Source organism: Henckelia pumila, chromosome 2 (genome assembly GCF_033568475.1).
Source record: "Henckelia pumila isolate YLH828 chromosome 2, ASM3356847v2, whole genome shotgun sequence".
Classification (NCBI taxonomy): Eukaryota; Viridiplantae; Streptophyta; class Magnoliopsida; order Lamiales; family Gesneriaceae; genus Henckelia; species Henckelia pumila.
This window is the reverse complement of record NC_133121.1, coordinates 196465822-196488318: the sequence shown is the minus strand read 5'-3', so window position 1 is coordinate 196488318 and position 22497 is coordinate 196465822. Positions and strand designations below refer to the sequence as shown.

General features: G+C 32.3%; 1 protein-coding gene across 2 annotated transcripts; it reads left to right on the top strand.

Annotated features, from left to right (window-relative positions):
• The first annotated feature begins 9910 nt into the window (after positions 1 to 9910).
• Positions 9911 to 13517, top strand: LOC140884729 (UDP-glucuronate:xylan alpha-glucuronosyltransferase 2). 2 transcript variants are annotated; one of them, XM_073291575.1, is made up of 3 exons: positions 9911 to 10131; positions 10235 to 10862; positions 12583 to 13517. In XM_073291575.1, exons 1-3 carry the CDS (start codon positions 9943 to 9945, stop codon positions 13515 to 13517), a joined length of 1752 nt encoding a protein of 583 aa, XP_073147676.1. In that variant the 5' UTR covers positions 9911 to 9942. The 2 variants fall into 2 exon arrangements, with proteins under 2 accessions (XP_073147676.1, XP_073147677.1); XM_073291576.1 differs by having other exon boundaries at positions 10026 to 10136.
• The last annotated feature ends 8980 nt before the right edge of the window (positions 13518 to 22497 follow it).

Here is a 22497-nt window from a genome sequence, read left to right as displayed (position 1 = left end):
ATCACACAGATTCTTAGAGTAAATCAAGATATCATCGATAAAGATAATCACAAAGTCATCTAAATACTTTTGAAATACTCTATTCATCAATCCCATAAATACTGTTGGTGCATTCGTTAAACCAAAAGGCATGACTATGAATTCGTAATGGCCATACTTGGTTATAAATTCAGTCTTAGGGATATCCTCATCTCGTACCCTCAGTTGATGATAGCCAGATCGTAAATCAATCTTCGAATATACTGACGAACTTTGCAATTGATCAAATAAGTCATCTATACGAGGTAAAGTATATCGATTCTTTACCGTTGCTTTATTCAATTGCCGGTAGTCAATACATAATCTCATTGATCCATCATTCTTTCTAACAAACAAAACCGGAGCGCCCCAAGGAGAGACACTCGGTCTAATGTATCCTTTGGCTAAAATATCTTCAAGTTGTTATTTCAGTTCTTTCAATTCAATTGGTGTCATACGGTAAGGTGCTTTTGAGATCAGTTGTGTACCTGATATCAATTCTATACTGAAGTCTACCTCTCGAACCGGAGGCAATCCTGGAATCTCGTCAAGGAAAACATCAGCAAACTCACTAAACACTGGCAAATCAGCCAATTTTGGGCTAGCTTTTAATACATCAACTTCATAAATCAGAAATCATTCTGCCCCTTTATTCAATAAATCAGTCATAGAAAGAACAGATATAAAAGGAATTCTGGCTCGTGAACCCTTACCATAGAACTTTCACTCGTCAGCCATCTATGGTCTGAACCTCACAATCTTCTGAAAACAATCAACTGTAGCTTTGTACTTGGTTAACATATCGATACCGATAATACAATCAAAATCAGATAAACCAAGAACAATACAGTCTAACTCAATCTCATTACCTTCATACCACATTATACAATTTCTGACAGACTTCACAGATACTATACCTTTTCGCAACGGTGAAGATATAGATACTACAACAGTTAATGGTTTGATAGGTAATGAATGCAATGAAACAAATTTGAAACAAATTGTTCAGAAATGAATGTGTGTAAAGCACCTGTATCAACTAATACGTAAGCAGGATAACCATAAATAGAGCAGTTACATGCTATCACATCAACAGGTGCCGCCTGAGCCTGCTCCTCACTCAATGCAAAGACTCTGGCTTGTTGTCTTGGAGGTTGATTCACTATCTGATCTTCTCCTCCTGCTCTACCCTGTGATGCTGGCTGTGGTTCGAACGAATGAACAGAGGATCCTTGTCTTCCATATTGTGCTACTGGTCTAGACGATCCAGTACCCTGTGTACTTCCATAACCACGCTGTGGGCAAACTCATGCAAAATGACCTGTCTGATTGCAAATATGCCAGCTTCCAAACACTCCTTGACATTTCCACTAGTGTGACGACCCCCACACTTGGTACAGTAAATATCAGATCTCTGTCCAGCTCTAGACTGTCTGGATCCACTCGAACTATAAGAGCTACTACCTGATCATTTAAACTGTTTCCATTTTCCCTTAAAGAAATTTTTCTTACCACTACTGCTACCTTCTGCATCAAATCGAGGTGGTGGTGGAATTTGTGGCTGCTCTTGCGGTTGTCTCACAGGCTATGGCACAAACTGTACTCCTCATTGCCTCAGTATACCTGCTTCAGCTCTTTTTGCACGATTAAGAGTATCGGCAAAGTTGTTTGGTCGTCCCGCATTCACTAGAGTGAACACATCTAGATTCAGCCCGTTTATAAACTGATCAGATTGAGCTTCATCACTTGCAGCAATATGCGGAGCGAAATTCAGTAGGCTGGTGAACTTTGCAACATATTCTTTGATATTTAATTGCCCTTGTTGCAAACTTGCAAACTCTTCTCCCTTGTCCTTGCGATAAGAAACAGGAAAGAACCGTTGATAAAAAGTAGTTTTAAATACAGACCATGTGATAACTGTACCTCGGTTTTCAAAAGCTCTCTTCGTCGCTATCCACCAACTCTTTGCAAGGCCATGTAGTTGATGAATCACAAGTTTGACTCGTCGGTCATCTGTATAATCAAGGGATTCAAATAACTGCTCGATATCCTCTAACCAATTCTCACAATCAATAGCGTTCTCAGTTCCTTGTAACGTTGGCGGTTTGAAGGACTGAAATCATTTCAACAGTGTTTCCATGGGAGTTGCAGTAGCACTCATGGTATCAGCAGAAGTACTACCCTGTCCTAGTTCAGGTGCTATCACTGGTACCTGTGGCACTGTCTGTGCAGCATTAGTCTGCTCTGGCTGATTCACTGCCAATGTCTGTCGAGGATTCGGTACTTGACGGGGAGGCATATCTGATAATCAAATAGATTAGTGCACAATTCAACAATATATCATATACACAATTCTGTCTCAGTCCCTCCTCTAATTAGCACTTTCATGCGTCGTCAAAAGATCGAGTTCTGATTCATACTTATCAATCAATACATGATGTTATTCAGTTCAGGTATTCAACTAGCATGTAATTCTGAAAACTGTACAGCATACTCTTACCATGAAACCACATACTCATGCAATTATAAACTCTGAAAATAATAAAGCATACTCGTAAAAGAATAAATAAAGCAATCAGAAGGACTCGATCTACCTCGCTCATCTAGTCTCAGTCTAAGAAACTTACGCTCTGATACCACCTGTTGTCGGGATCTCGGGTTGCTAATCTCATCTTAGGGCAAGTAACGATTAATTAACAATTAATCATACCTTAAAAGAATACTCAAACCAAGAACTAAAAAAAATTTAAAAATCTTTGCACCTCGCTCGATCGGTTAAACTCAACTGATCGAGCGAGCTGAAAAGTCCAGCTCTCGGGTTTGAGCAATCTTTGGCCTCGCTCGATCGGTTAAACTCTACCAATCTAGCGGGCAAGAAATTTTAACTCTTGGGTTTGAATAAAAAGTGGCCTCGCTCGATCGGTGCAATTCAACCGATCGAGCGAGCATCTCTGCCCAGAAATTATGCAGAATCCATTTTGCTGTCAAGTCTGAAAATCCAATCCAAAATCATCCAAAAACCAATTCAAATCATGGTTTAACGAATCTGAAACATGCATGTATACATAAACTAAGTCTCAAGCATAAATCCATGCATCTATTACATCAAACAGATAGTTAAAAAGGCAATAAACTACAAGTTACACAAAGTGTCACAAATGTACTTCAAGCCATAATTCTACTAACAAGTTTGATGCTATTCAAACTATCATACTTCAACTAAAACCCGAGTCAACACTTGCTAAATCTCTCTCTAGCTACCCGCGTCGATTCTGGCCAGCTCCTGCCCCATTTGATGTCATGCACACATACAAAACAAAACAACAGCCGGATAAACTCAGGTGAGAATACAATCTCAATATAATCAACATATATATGCGTTAACGTAAATCATATCGACTCTAAACATTTCATCTCGAGAATAGAGTAATCAAATGCATACATATATACAGAATTGATTCATATCACGTCATTGTCATCAAGATTCGTATCCGATTTTGACATGGATATCCATCTATCGTAGTCGTCTGACTTGAAAATAAGGTTCATCAAACCTTGGCAAGAATCAATTCATATAACATACCATCTTATATCAAATAAAGATCCACTACTTGAGATGGATTGACAACATCATAACAAAATCAAAACAATAAACAAGTATGTGATTTTTGGCGGGACAACTCAAGAAGCTTCATTCTTAAGTTTCAAATCCCTGACTTGCGATGTCGTCTCATACCTTCTTATTTTCTTGGTTTTGAACGCTTCAAATCTGAAACATAACATCAAAACATTCATATCAAACCTCATTCAATTCTATGATTCCAAAATCTGTTCAAAATCATCATTAGATCTTCAATCAAAATGACTTCAAACCTTGATCACTTCTTCTTCGGTTTGAATTCAAAGTTCTTGAGTCGTTAGCCTTCAATACTAATCTGAAATTGAAGAATACAGATGCAATAACATCAACAACATCTCAAAGAATACCTCAGTTCAATCATAGGCTATCAAAACGGCCTCAAATCATAAACTGACGACGTAGTGATTGAAAATCGGTAACCGACAAAATATCAAAATCAATATCAGCTTCATAAATGTACTATAGCAGCAATATAGCATCATAAACCAGCATCTCAGCAGCTATAAGTTTAACATATAAGCTGAAAAAGCATAAGAGATACAACCGCTATTCGTTCTTCGATTCAGTTTCGAACATATGAGATATAAACATTCAAGAACATGTACACATGAACGAATCCTGATTCCTTCAATATTCTGATTTCGAAATCTGTTAGAAACATCATATTACTTACATCAAATCAAAGCTCTTGTCTTAAGTATCGCGGTGCTATTTTCGGAATTAAAATCGGATAAGCGAATCAAAAGATACGAAGGATTGAAAATCAAGTTCAAAGAAGAAAATGAAGTCTCGACACTTTGTTATGAAATTTCTGAATGAACTATCTCATTTACACGTATGAAAGCTGAGTAAGCACTTGGGAATTAAGATATCTTCAAACAAATTGCACTTTAGTCCCTAAAAACTTCAAAAATTACAATTCAGTTCTCGGCCCTCTTTTTAATTAAATTTCAATCCTAAATAATTTAATAATATTAGAATTTAAATTTAAACTCTAAAAATTCTCAAATAAAATATTCTCGGATTAAAATTAAATAATCTTGGATTAAATCCAATAATCTCGGGCCTTACAAAAACACTTATTTACCACTAGAGAAATGACACTGGTACGAAGGAAACTCACATACACTTTCCGACTAAGTGCATCACCAGCCGGATTTGAAGAACCTGGATTGTACTTGATCTCACAGTCGTAATCCTTTAATAGATACATCCATCTGCGTTGCATCATGTTCAAATCTGTCTGAGTGAACAAATATTTCAAACTCTTGTGATACGAGAAGATCTCAAACCGCTCACCGCAGAGATAATGTTGCCAAATTTTCAGAGCAAATACAATGGTTGCGAGCTCTAAATCATGTACGAGATAATTCTCCCCGTGAGTTTTCAGTTTTCTAGAGGCATAGGAAATTACTTCGAACTTAAATCAAAGTCTTCTAGTGGAAATATTTATGCAAACAGAAGAAGGGGAAACGTAGAATCTTAGAATTCGAACTTTCATAAAAAATCTCTGTTTCATTTGCATTTTCTATCAACCTAAGTAACCAACTCAAATTTTGCACCACAAAAATTTTTCGCACGGACCAGATCAATTCTTGCATTCAGAAATCAATATGTCTGTAAACTAGGCTTAGTTGTCACCGAAGGTTTCAAAATATTTTAAAATATGTATTTACCACCTCCTCTACACACATTTTCGATTATATCATATATACAATCAGTTTTGTATATATTAATTCAAATAATATGATGTAAGTCGATGGAATACAACGATTTTTTAAGTTATAGAGGTTTTACTGTACTAAGCAAGAGAGAGACTTTAATACATTGATATGATCCCCTCATTTTTTTTGGCCCTTTGGTAGCAATTGAATTACAGAAATACGACATTTATCTTTTTTCTCATTTTGTAGATATATATTTACGAAACATCTTTTTTTATATATATATATTTTGATTTCATCATTTTTTTTTATTTTTGGTTTACATTAAAAAATTTAACGGTACGTACTACATTCATCCAAATACTAGTATCTTATAGGGGGTTAGTTTATGGTATTACCAGGAGTATTTGGGGACCAAGTAGTTTCCACTGCTATTGCGTTCCATTTTTAAAAAAATCTTTAATTTATTTTTTTTAAAAAAAGGCAATCATAATATTTTTTCTATTTTTTTTTTCAAATCCATTCAATAGTGATATGAGAGTGTTTCTCCTCCTATTCAATACCATTAGATCACGTGGATCTATCATATTTTTATGAAAGTTGACATATTTATTAATAATCTAAGAATTAATATTTGATTTCATCATAAAAAAATAAATACTCCAAATGTAATATAACATAAATTAAATAATACTCTTATGTAATACAACTGTCATGGTGATTAATAATTGATGACTGACATGATTTTCTCTAAAAAGGTGGTGCTATGAAAGTTTGAGTTCAAGCCAATTTTAAATGAAAAATAATAAAATATGGGTTTCTTGTTTATACTTCTAGTTTTTAATTTATTTAATTTTTCAACTTATTATAATTAAATGATATGAGAAAATAAAATATATCTTGTCTTGCTAAAATAAAAAAAAAAAAGAAATAAGCAAATAACGTGCTTGTACTACTCTGAAAAATGCACAAGAAAATAAAATTAATTTTCAGAAGCAACTTTCTATAGTATATATATTCCAAATATATTAATATATTATATAGTTTGATTACGATTAATTTATGAGTAAACATAAATATAGTTATACTTTTTAATTTTTTAATGGTTAATTATGTTAAAATTTTTAATTTCCCCCGACTTTTCCTTAACACCTTCTGCATGGCAAAACCAACATTTAGATTTTGGGACTTAATTTTTATATATTATTTTTTACTTCAAAATAAAATTGAGAGCACTGATATATTATATTTATAGAGTTTGGTACATATATACACATATAAAATATAGAAGACACGTTTATTTAATTTTGGTGTGGTGTAATAATCAAACCTAAATCCTATTACTCATATTTGTCTAAACATAATCCAAATTAAAATAGTATGAAATTATGAAGTGTTGGTGCACCCTCACGATTCCGAATTTCTCCTAAAATTGACATTTAACCTAATGAGTTGTTAGCAAATTAAAGGTGAATGTCCAATTCCTCCTTCCAATCATTTCCTATCTTTTGCCCCAAGACAATATTTATTTTTTGCTAGCTATGTTTTCGAAAATTTTAGTTCTTTTTTTTGATATGACGCTCATATTAGCCTAATACATCGGTAATAATTTGATTAAAAAATAATTAAACTTGTGAAAAATATGAAAATTGTCAAAAAAAAGGAAAAATACAAGATTAAAACTGAATTTTTATAGCAATATAGAAGATCAAAATCGCAAAGTGATAAAAATAAAGGACCCAAAACAATTTTTTCTTTAATTATTTTTGTGCATTTCTAAATATTAAAGTAATTGAATTTTAATTTGATAAAAATGCAAACATTAATGGAAGAAAAAATAGTGAATATTAGAGACATTTCTTGTGAGGCAGTATCATAGGTCTATCGACCTCATCTATATATGTAGTGAAAAGTAATACTTTTGATATAAAAAGTAAAAAAATTCTTTGAGTTTGGTCGGGTCGAATTAAGTTTCGTCTCGTAAAATTTATCCATAAAACTGTATAATAGGAGTTTTGTAGTGTGAGGTATATATATACATATGCTTTCCTATGTTTTTAATATTTCTTAATTAAGACCTTCGGAAAAAGGAAAAGTAATTGCAAAATCTCTTCTAATTAAAAAGTTAACAAAAACCCTGATGAGTGATGAATAATTTACGGTAAGAAATTATATTTTTTTGTCATAGAACTTGCATGTCTTTCCTTATTTTTTATTCATCTTAATTTATTTTATTTATTTATTTTTGCATGTATTTCATTATCGATAATGTTTTCGGTCAATTATCAGCTTCAGTCCATTACTTGACATTTGTTCAATTTTATTCCTTTATCACATGTTCGACATCATGTCAGCGATTTTTTATTTCAAATAATCAATCTTCAATGCCACGCACGTCATCATTTTTGGTGCACGAAATCAACACTCCGTGAAAAAAAATTGAAGTTAAAAGATATGTAAATCGGTGGATTAAGACCGTAGATATATATATGATAAAAATAAAAAAGTGAGCAAGTTTCAAGATAAAAAATGTAAGTTTTTCTATGTCGTTATATATATATATGATAAAAATAAAAAGTGAGCAAGTTTCAGGATAAAAAATGTAAGTTTTTCTATGTCGTGGATAGATGGTTTTTTAAAAAAATATATTTTTATAATCTATGGAGATTTCGCCTATTATTTTTAAAATTGATTTCTAAAAATGTATTAAAAAAACTAGTTAATGGAAACGAGTATTGGGAAGAGACAAAAGCCAAAACAAAGAAACCGTAATGACTCATTTTCTTGAAAAGATGAATTTGTTGGCAGCATATAATCTATTCACACAAATCACATGTAAACTTCAACAAGAATCCAAAAGATAACTATTAAAACATAATTTTGAAATTAATTTTTAATTCTATTAAAATTTCAAGTTTCATTTCGAGGGGTGTAAAGATTTACGGTTTTATCTGCTAATGTAATATTGTTAATTAATTAATAGTCTCATTTTTTAATAAGTACTTTTGACCGTGTACTTGGTATATATGGCCATATATTATTATCACAGTTTTGGTTCTTTATATATTTGTTTATTTAGGATTTTAGTTTTTTATGTTGTTGAATTTATGTTTTAATACATTAATTTTGTGTGTGTCTATATGTCTGTGTGTTTTTTTCTCCCATTTTGTCCCTTTCTTACGCGAAGTTGATGAGATACACTCCAACATGGTGCTAATTATTGTGTAGTACCACACCCTCTTGAAAAAATAACTAAAATAATTACCAAAAGAATTAATTATTCGATAAAATAGATCAATATTTCTTTTAAAAAAATAAACCGAACCAAAATTACATTTTTTTCTTATTTTTTAATAGGATAAATTGTATTTTTTGTCTTATGCTAGCCAATTTACAGTTTTGGTCTTTTTTGTTATCAAATTTCAATCATGTATCTTTCAATTTTTAGCAATTTTAAATTTTTTGTTTAGGGTTAATTACATATAATATCTCTGTGAAATTTCGAGATTGCTGAAAAATTTCATAAAAAATTATCTATATATAAACTCCTAGCTAGTATTTTCGAATTTTAAACATACATTCTCATGTTTTCAAATGATCTTGAGCATATACTTACCCTTGTTGATATGTGTTCTTAGGGATGCGTGTGCTCAAAATTTGAAAATCGTGTGTGTTAATAGTCAAGAGGATTTTCAAAAGTATCAAAATTTCACATAAGTATTGTATATATATAATTAACCCTTTTTGTTAATTGAGAGTAATGATGTGACACTACTTACCTTAATATCTGATTATAATAGTGATGGATTTATGTCACGTCAAAAAAATGACTAAAATTGCAACAACAAAAAAAAACAAAAACAAAAACAAATACAAAAACAAACAAACAAACAAAGCTAACATACCAACAACATATCACAAAAGCCAAACATACCTGGAAAAAAAAAAAAACAAAATTCCCTTGTTATCTATTACTATTAATAAAGCAAGAGCATGTTAGAGAAACTAACTTTTGATATTTTCAAGTTAACTTCCAAAAATAACCCCATACAATAAATAAATATATTATTTAAAAATTTCAATTTATTTTCAAACAAATTTCACTCCATTTCATACGTCATGAGTGAAATATTTTATTTTCTAAATTCAAAAACTAACTCTTACATCACATAATTGATTTCTAATTTTTTTTAAAAAAAAATACAAATTTTATCATAAATTATTTTTAATATGATAATTTGATAAACATACGCCTAGCGTGTGCATCAAGTACTAGTATTATTTAAATATAAAATATACAAAACTAAGAACCGGCCGGTTAACGAAGACTAATATAATATAAAGCCTACAGTTGCACCCACCAATACCATATGGCAAACAAGTAAACGATCTAGTTTGCTCCCACCCTTTTGTCCCCAAGGCAAGAAAAACCCAAAACTTATGCTTCATTTAACATTTCTTGTTCATACAACATGTATTTCATTTACAAGCCATCGATTCTTTAATTTCCTTCACATTGAAATTATTGCAAGTTTATTTCATCTGCAGCCCCTTTGTTAATAAATTGGATATATTGTATCCATATATTTCAGTTGCATATATTTTACTTCAAAAAGCTGGATGGTCATGAAGAAGATGTTCAGGGCCACTTTTACCAAAGCTTTGGTTATCAGAATCAACCTTGTTTTCTTGGCATTTTTCTTGCTTCTTTATGTAATCCTTCAACTCTGCCCTTCTTCCGCCGATTACAACCACCACCTAAGTTCGGCTTCCCGAGTTAGATGTTCATTACACAAGTGCCATCATAAGGTAAGGTGAGCTAAATACATCATGTATATTTTTTCATTTGAAAAGAAAAGTTTTTTTTTTTTTTTTTCTAGTCTTCTAACAAAGAATGTGTACGTTGTCTTAGATGGAGAATAGGGTCAAGATGAAATCTGTGTTGGAGGAGAACGACGAGGCGAGTCAATTAAAGCCTCAAAGGGAGATTATCACAAGGGAAAGGCCGAATTTCTTGAACAAAATCCGGAAAGGGATGAAGGTAGGAATGGTGAACATGGACGACGAAAATGTTTCGGGATGGAAGACACATGGGGAGATGGTTCCGGTTCGGTTTGAGAGAGTTTCGGAGCACTTCGAATGGAAGGACTTGTTCCCCGAATGGATAGACGAGGAAGAAGAAATCGATGGCCCCTGGTGCCCCGAGATACCGATGCCTGAGTTCGAGAAGCACGGCTACGTTGACATGATAGTGGCCAAGCTGCCTTGCAATGTTTCGGATCAAAGGGATGTGTTTAGGCTCCAAGTGCACCTTTTGACAGCAAATTTGGCAGTGAAGAGAGGGACATGGGACCGGAACGGGAAGATGGACGTCGTTTTTCTGAGCGAATGCAGGCCGATGATCGAGCTTTTCCGGTGCGACGATTTGGTGAGAATGGAAGGGGAATGGTGGCATTATAGCGTGGAGATGGAGAGGCTGCAGCAGAAGGTTGCATTGCCTGTTGGATCATGCAATTTGGCATTGCCATTGTGGGGGAAAGGTATGTTTTTACTTTTTATTATTATTATTTTATTTTTCAATATCGTGAAATATCGTGAAAACTCGTCACCCCTATTTTTCAATGTGTGTCCGGTAAATTATTTGACAAATCTGTAAACCAGACTTGCCAGGTAAACCACATTAGACAAGAGTGCGACATAATCGTCCAAAAAGTGTCCATAGAAAGAATCGAATTTTCGATAAAGATTAAGTATATCATGTCTCATCCTATTTAACCAATATTCAACCTTTTAATTACCATACTTTATTTTGTCTGCAATATATAATAATAATAATAATAATAATAATAATAATAATAATAATAATAATAATAATAATAATAATAATAATATATTAATTTTATTATTTTATTACACTATGTTTGATTTTATGTTTTTTATATTCATTAGTGCAATCAAAATTTTCTTTTACTCACAAATAATTTTTTTTTATTCATGCATGTAAAAACATAATTTTTTTTGCAATAAAAAATAAAAAGCATAAATTAAAATATTGTTGCTTCAATGTGTGACTCTATTGCGTTGTTCGTTAGATACACCCACCATCTACTTTAAAATAAAATAATTGGAAACCCCAAACAACCCTCATTTCTTTCAAAATAAAAATGACACAATACTACACATGAAGTTAAGTAGTATAAACCAAATTATCATATTTTAGTATTACTTTATAGCTAAAATTTCATTTTCAAGAGTTGGTAGGACTACTAGCTTGAGCAGTACCATATTTTGGCAACCAAATGTTTGATTTTCATGATTAAAATCAACAACAATGGACCCAAGTGAGCAACCAAATATATATATATATGTATATATATATATGTATGTATATGCTCGTAACAGATAAATATATTTTCAAGATATTGTGTTAGTCCGGTACTTTATTTATTGTATACTAAAACATAATGACGGCAGATTTTCATATATCACTAAAAAAAATTCCGGCAATCAGTTAATTAGCTTATAAATTATGCATTTAATTTGTACTAAATTATTTGCGTATTACTACTTAAGTATACTTCCAATATATATGATTCTCCGAGCTTTCTATTACCAGAGTGCTTAGTGATAACCTTTTCAATTAAAGGCCGTTTCATTATATTTTATTTTTCATAATAATAAAGCTATTATACGGGAGTGGTTAGGAGAAAACATGGAAACGTAGTGATAAAAAAAGAGTAGATCTAATATGAGATAGTATTATGGATATATATTTTTGAGACTGGTCAAACTCAACTCATATGTACGATGAAGTAACACTTTTAACATCAAAAGTATATATATTTTTTCGTGAGTTGAGTCTAATAGAAAATCCGTCATTTCACAAAAAAATAACCTGTGAGATTTTTTCAAAGAAGTTATATATATATATATATATTACTCTTGCGATTTCACACCAAAATCTGACCAATTACATGAACAACAAAATTATTCATAGGTCAATTTAGCAATTTTGTTATTTCCCCATTTATTAATTTTTTATGGGGTTGCATGTGTTGATGTGATATTGCATATGTTAGCGCTACACCAACACTGTATTCATGTCGCGTCCACATCATGTTGAAAAAATGAAAAAATCACCGAGAAATTACAGTGTGAAGAAAAAATATATAATTTTCCCTAAATTTTATTGTGATGATTTGAATATATAATTTTAACATGACGATGCATGTATTTAATTGTTGCACGGAAAAATGACAGGGATGGACCAAGTTTTGGATGTTTCCAAAATGAAAGGCTCCCAAGATACACCAAAACGAGAGGCCTACGCCACTCTACTTCATTCCTCCGAGACATACGTCTGTGGTGCCATAACACTAGCTCAAACCCTCCTTCAAACCCGAACGGACCGCGATCTCATCCTTCTCTTAGACAGCTCCATATCCGAACCAAACCGCGACGCCCTCTCCCGAGCAGGGTGGAAGCTCCGAACCATCAAACGGATCCGAAACCCACATGCCGAAAATAACTCTTACAACGAATACAATTACAGCAAGTTCAGATTGTGGCTGCTGACCGAGTACGACAAGATCGTCTTCATTGACTCGGACATCCTGGTTCTACGTAACTTGGACGTACTCTTCCACTTCCCTCAGATGTCCGCCACGGGCAACGACGGATCCATCTTCAACTCCGGTGTAATGGTGATCGAGCCGTCGAACTGCACCTTCCAGCTGCTGATGGCCCGTAGGAAAGAGATAATCTCCTACAACGGCGGCGATCAGGGTTTCTTGAACGAGGTTTTCGTGTGGTGGCATAGGTTTCCGAGGAGGGTCAACTTTCTGAAGAACTTTTGGTCCAATTCCACAACCGAGGCTAGTGTTAAGAACCAGTTGTTCGGGTCGGATCCTCCCAAATTGTATTCGATACACTACCTAGGTTTGAAGCCATGGTTGTGTTATAGGGACTATGATTGTAACTGGGATATCCCCGACCAGCGTGTGTACGCTAGCGACGTCGCGCATGCACGGTGGTGGAGGGTTTACGACGGCATGGACGACCGTTTAAGGTCCGTTTGTCGGCTGTCGGAACGGAGAAAGATTGAGCTGGAGTGGGATAGGAAGAAAGCTATGGAGAGTGGGATGAGAGATGAGCATTGGAGGATCAATGTTACGGATCCAAGGAGATTTATTTGATTTGATTTGAATTTTTCAGCATATATAGAAATTTTGTTTTTAATCTCTTTAATAAGTTTGATTGTAAAGAGTGATTTATATGGATCGTATATATATATTTACAATAATTTATATGTTTTGTGTTAGGTAGTTGTTGTCAACTACCCATGCATGTTACATATACCATGTAAATAAATTTGGCCATAGCTCCGTTCCTTGTTAATTAAGATTATAATATATTTAATTAATTTGAAAATTTATAGATAATAAGCCAGTGTAATTTTGGATAGCAAGTTGCAAGCTGCACAAATACGTAAGAATAATGTTATATGTATAATGAGAGTTACAAATTGGGTTACAAAATGTATTTGAAATTACATAATGATCCCTACATTTTATTTGCAAAAAGTCTTTCAAAATTATATTTATGATAATTTTGTAATTTCAAATATACTTTGTAACCCAACGTGTAATCTCATTTGTGCATGTAGTGTGATGGTTCGATAATATATATAATAATAGCTCCTATATATGCATACATTTTGTGTGTGTAACATAACATATATGAACACAAACACTCTTATGGAACGGTCTCACGGCTCGGTTTTATGATACGGATTTCCGACCAAACTCGAATATCGAAAAAATATAAAATTTTTATCTAAAAAAATATTACTTTTTATATATGTTTACATATGGATTGGTCGATTAGTATGACTGAGATAGATCTTGCTTCACGAAAAGGCCGACTCAATCATATATATGAATATTATGTATTGTGAATGATTTGTTCTAAATTCTTGATATGATTTTTCCCTTTTTAATGTCAAATTTAAGAACAAATTGTAGGTATTAAAGTTAAAATATGTGAAAGCCAATTATGAGAGTAGGAAAAAAGTTTGACCAAAAGTTAGTTATAATATTAGAGTCTCTTGCTTTATTCATAGTATATATATGTTCGGAATCTATATTTTTTTAAAAAAAATCATACATTTTCATTTTGTTATCCATTTTTTCATCCTTATTATTTAAGGTCGAAACCACCATTGTTACATAATTACACATTGTATCGTTATACCATTGCTCATTATTGAAGTTATATATATAATGTGCAGTGTCCTTATCCGAGTTGCTGCTAAACGGGCTAATAAGCATAAAAAATTAAAATTAATAACACAAATTAAACATGCAACGTAATCAATAACACAAATAATTTTACAACCAATCGAAATAAGCAGGATATATAAAGATGAACTTAAGATGTTAACTCAACCAAATAGAATCCGATAATCCAAACAAATCTATGGGAGTGTTTGCAATCACAAAAAAAAAAAATTGTTAGATTTTAGTTTTAAAAAATCACTTTTGTGTATTTTTTAAACCCAAATTATTTGTTAGCTTATACTTAATTGAAACCCAAAAGCTAGTCACATGGTGATTATGATTCTCCAAAAGTGATTTTAATAAAAAAGTCAATGTTAAAATCAGTCTAATCACTTATTTATCAAACACTACCAAATTTTAATTTTTAGATTTTCACATTTGTTTTCAAATACTACCACCTTTTGATTTTTCTTAATCTTTTTTTATAATATATAAATTAATCACTTCTATAAAAGTATAATATTTTGTAAACACTCCCTAAAAGGTAAACTCCTCCTAATCACCACTAGAAACTAAAATCGAATATACAGTTCCCTGATCATCCGAACCATCCAACATGAGACCCGTTGTAAGGCCCGAAAAATATTAAATAATTAGTTACAGGATTTGAGATTTAAATTCCGAATATGGAAAAATATTAATTTGAGAATTTACGAAATTAGAGATTTAATTTTCGGGTCAAAAATATTTAATTTGATGATTTACTGATTTTAAGATTTAAATTCTGGAATTCTTAAATTAAAAGATTAGAATATTTGAATTGACTATTTATGAGATTTAAGAGTTTAATTTTGAGTTGGGATATAAAAAGGATTTAATTTGAAGGTGAAACTCGAGCAGAGACTACATTGCAATTTTTAAAAGCTCAGGGTAGTAACTGCAATTTTGCATGCAAGTGGTATTTATATAGTTTAAAGCATGTATACACGTGTATATATCATTCCCAATTTCAGAAAGTGGCCGAAGAAGAAATGAAGAAGAAGAAGCTTTTTCTTTCTTTTCCAATTTCGATTAAAAATTGATCCGCCCGATAGAATTTCAGATTGATCGTATATTTGCAATTACGGCTTTGCGTGCTATGTTTGACGTAAGTTTTAAGAAGTTCTACCATGTTTAAATTTTAAATGTTGTTAGAATTTAGATTTGATTGTATAAACATGTTCTAGTATATACGACGATAGCATATCTAAGACAAATCGAAAAAAAATCGTCGTTTGAACATGTTTATGATTTTTGAAAGATTTTTCAGAATTCTGAATTTTGGGGCTGTTATGTACGTGTATATGCTGAGATTTTAAAATTGATATTGAGTTTAAATGGTTGTTAAGATGATGTTTATGCTTTGGGAATTACCGAATTCGAACCGTTACGTTGTTGATTTATATTTGATGAAATTCTGAAATTGTAGATGATGATTTCGACATCTTTATGATGGAATGATGATGATATGATTCATAGAATGTTGAATTAATGTTTTGTGAATCAAGTTTTGAGTTGTTAAGATTTACGGTTTCGAAATCGGTATGTCGTCGGTTGAATTTCAGTCACTTGATCAAGACTTGAAGTTTTTTGACCGTTGGTGATATTGAAATAAGTTTATGAGCTGATGATTGAGTTGTAAATATTTTATTTCAGATTGAATTAAAAGTTATTGAGTTCGAGTCGCCGAGTTCGAAAGGCAAGAAGATGAATTAAGAAATAGATCAACTAGACGGTTGAAAGAGCGAGAGTTGGAAGAAGCAGATTGAGTCAAGTGTGAGTAAAGCATTGCAAGGTTCGAGTACTTCATAATTGAAATCGAAAGGTATGAATAGACATTAGATAAGATGGAAAGAACAACTCGAGATCGTTTATGATTATCGAGTTTCCTAAAACCACATACTTAAATGGTTATGTGCTCTTAGGTGATTTAATTGTTATTGTTACTTTGAATGATGATGTTAATTATGTGTTCAAGATGTTACATATTATTTGTATGATTTAATGCATTCAGATTATGTTGCATTCATCTTGAACTCTACCTTGAAAAGCATAGAGGGATGAATGACCTAGATTGCGAAATGATGTTTGGAGAGCTATAGTTGAGTGACACGGGATGTAGATTTACTTTAAGAGCTAGATGACTCACTATAGTTGCACCAAAGTCAGAGGATTGAGATATTTGACGCCACCTCGATTGGGAGAGTCGGTGGTCTGTTAAAGATTTTATTCCCCAGGATCCCAAGAACTAAGATTTATTGTTTTCAGACTTGATAGCCTATTCCTCGAAACATTTATTGCATTAGCCTAGAGATTTCTATATTTTAGAATATGCGTTTATAAATGCTAGCATGTTATTATATGCCACTCAAGATGTATTTTTACTTATATGATTGGTATGATATTTCCATAGAAGAACGATTATGTGTTAAGATTTAAGAATTGATTATGCTTCTATAATTTACAGGTTATTGCATGGTTTGAGATTAAGATTATTACGGCATATATATATATATATATATATATATATATTCAGTATGCTTAAATGATTTATATGCATGTCATTTATACTGAGATTTATTCTCACCGGAGTTATCCGGCTGTTACTTTGTTTGTATGTGTGCATTGCATCAGGTTTGGGAATGAGCGAGCCAGATGTGGCTCGGATAGCTCGAGATTGAGATTTAGAAGTGGAGACTCGGGTTAAAAGTAGATTTTGTTGTCAACCTTGTGATCTTGAAGCCTTAGAATGGTTTGAGAACTTAGATCTAGACTTGAACTTGTTATTATATTGTATCTTGGAAACATGTGTAAGATTCTTATACTTTGAGATGCATGTTCTACTTTGTTTCTTGTATATAGACCATCTTAGAATTGATTTGGGATGGTTAAATGTTGGAACCAAGTTTGAATTGGCAAATGACAGCAAAAGAGATCATTTCATGGTTTCAGGATGCACGTGGCTCGCTCGAGCGCATGGACCTGCGCTCGAGCGAGGCCAAGGTTGGCTCGAACCTGAGCTGTGCTCGCTCGAGCGCCTGAGCATGCGCTCGAGCGAGGCAGCTTGTGTAAAAAAAATTTATGGCTTACTCGTTTGATTACTTGATTGAATTGATTAATTGTAATTCCTAGTGGTTAATTATCGAATTGATATTTATTGTATTTAAGAACTGTGATTAGCACCCGAGGTCCCCACAACAGGTGGTATCAGAGCGGAAAGTTTTTGGACTAAGATAGAAGTTGAGAGGGGTAGATTGAGTCGCATGTATTTATAGTATTGTATTATTAATGCTTTACTTGATTTGAAAAATTGTATGCAAACATGATTTATTTATTGAACAATTCTTGCTCTCTTGATTCAAGAATTACATGCTTATATGCTGATATGCATGCATGATTTATTGAATTCATTAGAATAAGTGCATTCGTTGCAAGCATGTATTATTTGAAAAGCATGAGAATTTGCAAGCATGTGTTAGATTACGAAGTATGAGATTATATGTATGTTATACTAAATTGTATTTTATAATCTCTGCGTATATATCGATTCTGTGATAGAATAAGACAGATTTTGCAAACAAAATGAGAATCTTTGACAGAATAGAGGAGTGTTGTGGTAAGTTTTGAACCAATAGATACAATGATTGCACTGAGAAGAAATTTAGTTGAACAACTCCAAATATATTAATCACCAACTTAGAAAGATACAGAATATGCTATAGCTAGAGGAGTTTCAATTGAAGAGCTGGATAAATTGTTCAAGTGAAGAATATTCAGATGAACATAGAACCAGCGTGATTGTATATAAACTCTATGACTTAGCAAGAAGTTGGTGACTTGTGCAGAAGAAATTGTTGAAGAGCATAGCAGAATTTACCAAACTGAAGCATGTCAACTCGAATGAGTTGATTGAAGCCATTGACATAACAAAGAAAATAAGAACTGGGTGTACGAGGCAGAGTGGAATTTCATTCACACCTTCGTAGTTGAGAAAACTATGATCATCACCTCCATTACAGATTTTGGGAAATAAGATTGAAATTGATAACATAGACTTGGGGTAGCAGTGATTAAAGCAGATCAGCAATAGAAGTGACTAGAGAATTACTTGATATGAGTTTCAGAAAATAAGATCCTTTTTTATTTCGGTACTGGGTATACTAGATTAATGTGGAAGAGGTCGGGAGAATTCTAGTCAATGTACTGAACTAGTATAGAACTAACCTATAATTGACAGATATGTCAGTGATTAGAATGTACAAAAATAGTCCGATGAGATATTTTGACCTTTCTCTAATATAAATGAAGTTCTATATTGAGTTGGTGTCTAGTACGAAGTCATTATGACAATTTGTATAGAATAGCACCACTTTAAATTAAGAACTTCAGAAGTAGCTAGAAGATTGATTGGAGAAGAATTATCCTAGTATCGAAGTAGTTATTACTTGTCAATTGTGAATGAATTTCTAGACTCATATCAATTGAGGATAAGAAAAATCAATTACAGTTGAGCTTTTCCTTCGATTTTACTGAAGTTATTACATCTTAGAATCATGATTCTTGAATCTCTTGATATCGATTCTGAGGTTTTTGTTATTCGACCTCGATCGATTTTGATTGGCTCTTATTTCTTTGTTAAGAGTCTTATTTGATTCACTCTGTTTGAGTTTTATGATACAAGTGAGTTGTTTTCACTTGGCAGATTTTTTCATTCAGAATATTTTATTTTCAATGACTTTGATTTGAGCGAGCTTCTTTGACTTTGAATTTTGAGAATCGTTGATCATTTGATGTGTATATTCAGTATATTTTGAAGTTTTTGGCTCGTAACTGATAGAAATTGTGATATAGAGTACCAACAAGATTTATGGGTTGATTGCATGAGTTGCTAGTAATTGGGAAATGGAAAGAAGAAGCTAGATCAATGCTTGATCGATTGATTGCAGATCTTTGCTATTTGTGGTTGAGTTTCTGGACAGATACTCAAATAATTAGAATTATTTCAATCCAAGCTAAACTAGATTGGTTTAGAAATATTGAAGCAACATTGATATTAGATCAAGTGTAAGACCCGAAATATATTAAATTATTAATTATAAAATTTGAGATTTAAATTCTATAATTTGGGGAAATATTAATTGAAGTATTTATGAAAAGTAGAGATTTAATTTCCGAGCCGAAAATATTGAATTTGAGAATTTACGAATTTTGAGAATTAAATTTCGGGATTCTTAAATTAAAAGAATGAAATATTTGGATTAAATATTTATGAGATTTAAGATTAAATTCCGATATTCGAGAATTAAAGAGGATTTAATTTGAAGATACAACCCGATCAGGGGTTGTTTTGCAAATATTAAAGTTTCAAGGGCTAAAGTGCAATTGTTCTTTTTAATTTTAATTCGAGAATATTTAATTTGAGAATTTTGGAGTTTAGAATTAAATTCTAATATTCTTAAATTATTTAGGATTGAAATTGAATTAAAAAAATTGGTCGAAGACTAAATTGAAATTATTGAAACTTTTAAGGACCAAAGTGCAATTTTTTCTTTCAAGTGGACATCACACGTGTATACATGTATATAGGTGTAATATATATAATTTCCATCAGATTCAAGAACGGAGAAGCCGAAGGAAAGGGAAAAAAGAAGTGTTTTCTTCATTTCAATTTCGAATTAAAATCAATCCGCTCGGTGGAATTCAAAACTGATCGTATATTCGCGATCACGACTTCGAGTGCTACGTTTTGACGTAAGTTTTAATAAGTTATACGATGTTTGAAATTTTATGATATTGTTAGAATTAAGATTTGGTTGGATAAATATGTTCTAGTATAGACGACGATAGCATATCTAAGACGGATTGAGAAAAGATCGTCGTTTGAACATATTTTCGAATTTTAGATGTATTTTCGAAAATCTGAATTTATGGGCTGTTGGATTTCGAGATTTTGATGATGAATTGAGATTGATATTGAGTTAAGATCATTGTTATAATGATGTTTGAGCCTTTGGAATTATCGGGTTTGACTCGTTATGCCGTCGGTTTGAGTTTTGATTGATTAATCAAGATTTGAGATTGTTTACCCTTAAATAAGATTGAAATGAGAATGAAAGATGATAGTTGAGATAATATAATTTCATTTCATATTTGAAGTGAAAGATATCGAATTCGAATCGATGAGTTCGAGTTTTAAGTGTTTGAAATTGAATCAAGAATTGATTGAGTCTTGAGTTATTGATTGAATTTGTTATGAATTTCCAGCATGTGTTTGGATTCTTACACCTTCTGATATGCTAGTATTCTTTATGAATGAAGTATACTTGAAGTGGATATTAATGATAGAGTTGATAGGAATGAGTTACGGTTGCCGGATTTTAACCGTTATGCCGTCGAGTCAAGAATTGGCAAGTGTTTGATTTGAGATTGATTGAGTTGAATTGAATTGAGTCATTGCTGATTTATTTAGCTTGAATATGCTTTATTTCAGAATTTCATTGAAGTACTTCGAGCTCGCGGAGATCAGCATCGAACCGAGATAGAATTAGCCATGGTTTGTGAAGTTAAGCCTTGAAGATCAAGTAGAGTTTGAGCATAATTTTGATAGCTTTTGGTTCTGCTACAGATTGTGAAGATTTGAAGAATTTGACACCACGATTGACAGGTATAGGACGACATCGAGAGTCAGGGGTTTGAAACTCAATAATGAAGCTTCTTGAGTTGTCCTGATAAACCACATACTTGTTGCTCTTTATTCTTGATTTAGAATTTGATGTTGTCGATCCATCTCAGGTAGTGGATCTTTATTGAGTTATATATGATATGAAGAAAATTGAATTGATTCTTTTGCTAAGGTTAGATGGACCTTATTTTCGAGTCTGATGAGACAACGATAGATGGATATCCATGTCAAAATCGTATACGAATCTTGATGGCATTGATTTATTATGAATCAATTCCTTAGCGAGCTATATAAATCTTTTGATTTTAAGTATGATTTGAATTATTGATTTGAAGCTTTGATTTGAAGTATTTAGAGATGAATTGATATGAACTGTTATGTATATGTCTTTTATACTGAGAATTATATTCTCACCAGAGTTATCCGGCTGTTGTTTTGTTTTGTATGTGTGCATTACAACAGGTGGGGTAGAAGCTAGCCAAAGAGAACATGGGTAGCTTGAGAGAAAGAGTCTTAGCACGTGGTGACTCGGGTTTATGATTAGCAAGATAACATGTGGTATAGATCTTATCAAACATGTTTAGAATATAAGAGAATTGTATATGTTTTGATTTATCAAATACTTGTGATATATGAGATTTCCATGTATTTTAGATGATTAGATTGGAAGTTGAATACATGTATTTGACTACATGATTGTTGGACTTGATATGACTTATCTTGGTTCAGCTTTGAGATTAGAAATATTGATTTTGAAGTGTTTGGAATTTGTTTTGACAACACAAAGAAGGAGTTGAATTCTGCAGATTTGTTGCACAGGGATGGCCGCTTGATCGGTTGAATTTAACCGACCGAGCGAGACCATTTTTGACTCAAACCCAAGACTCTGAATTTTATGACTGCTCGATCGCTCATTTTTGACCGATCGAGCGAGGCTCAAATTTTTTTAAAAAAAATAGTTCTTTGGGTTTGTGTTTGATTATGTTTTATCTTGTACGATTATTGTTAATTAATCGTTAATTGCCCTAAGACGATATTAGCAACCCGAAGTCCCACATCAAGCAATTAGAATTCGACTAGGAATGCTAGATTAAGATATGAAACAAGACATCATATTAAAGTGGATGGATTTTGAGGTGAATAATCGTTTGATTATGCCAGATGTTCTATAAATGA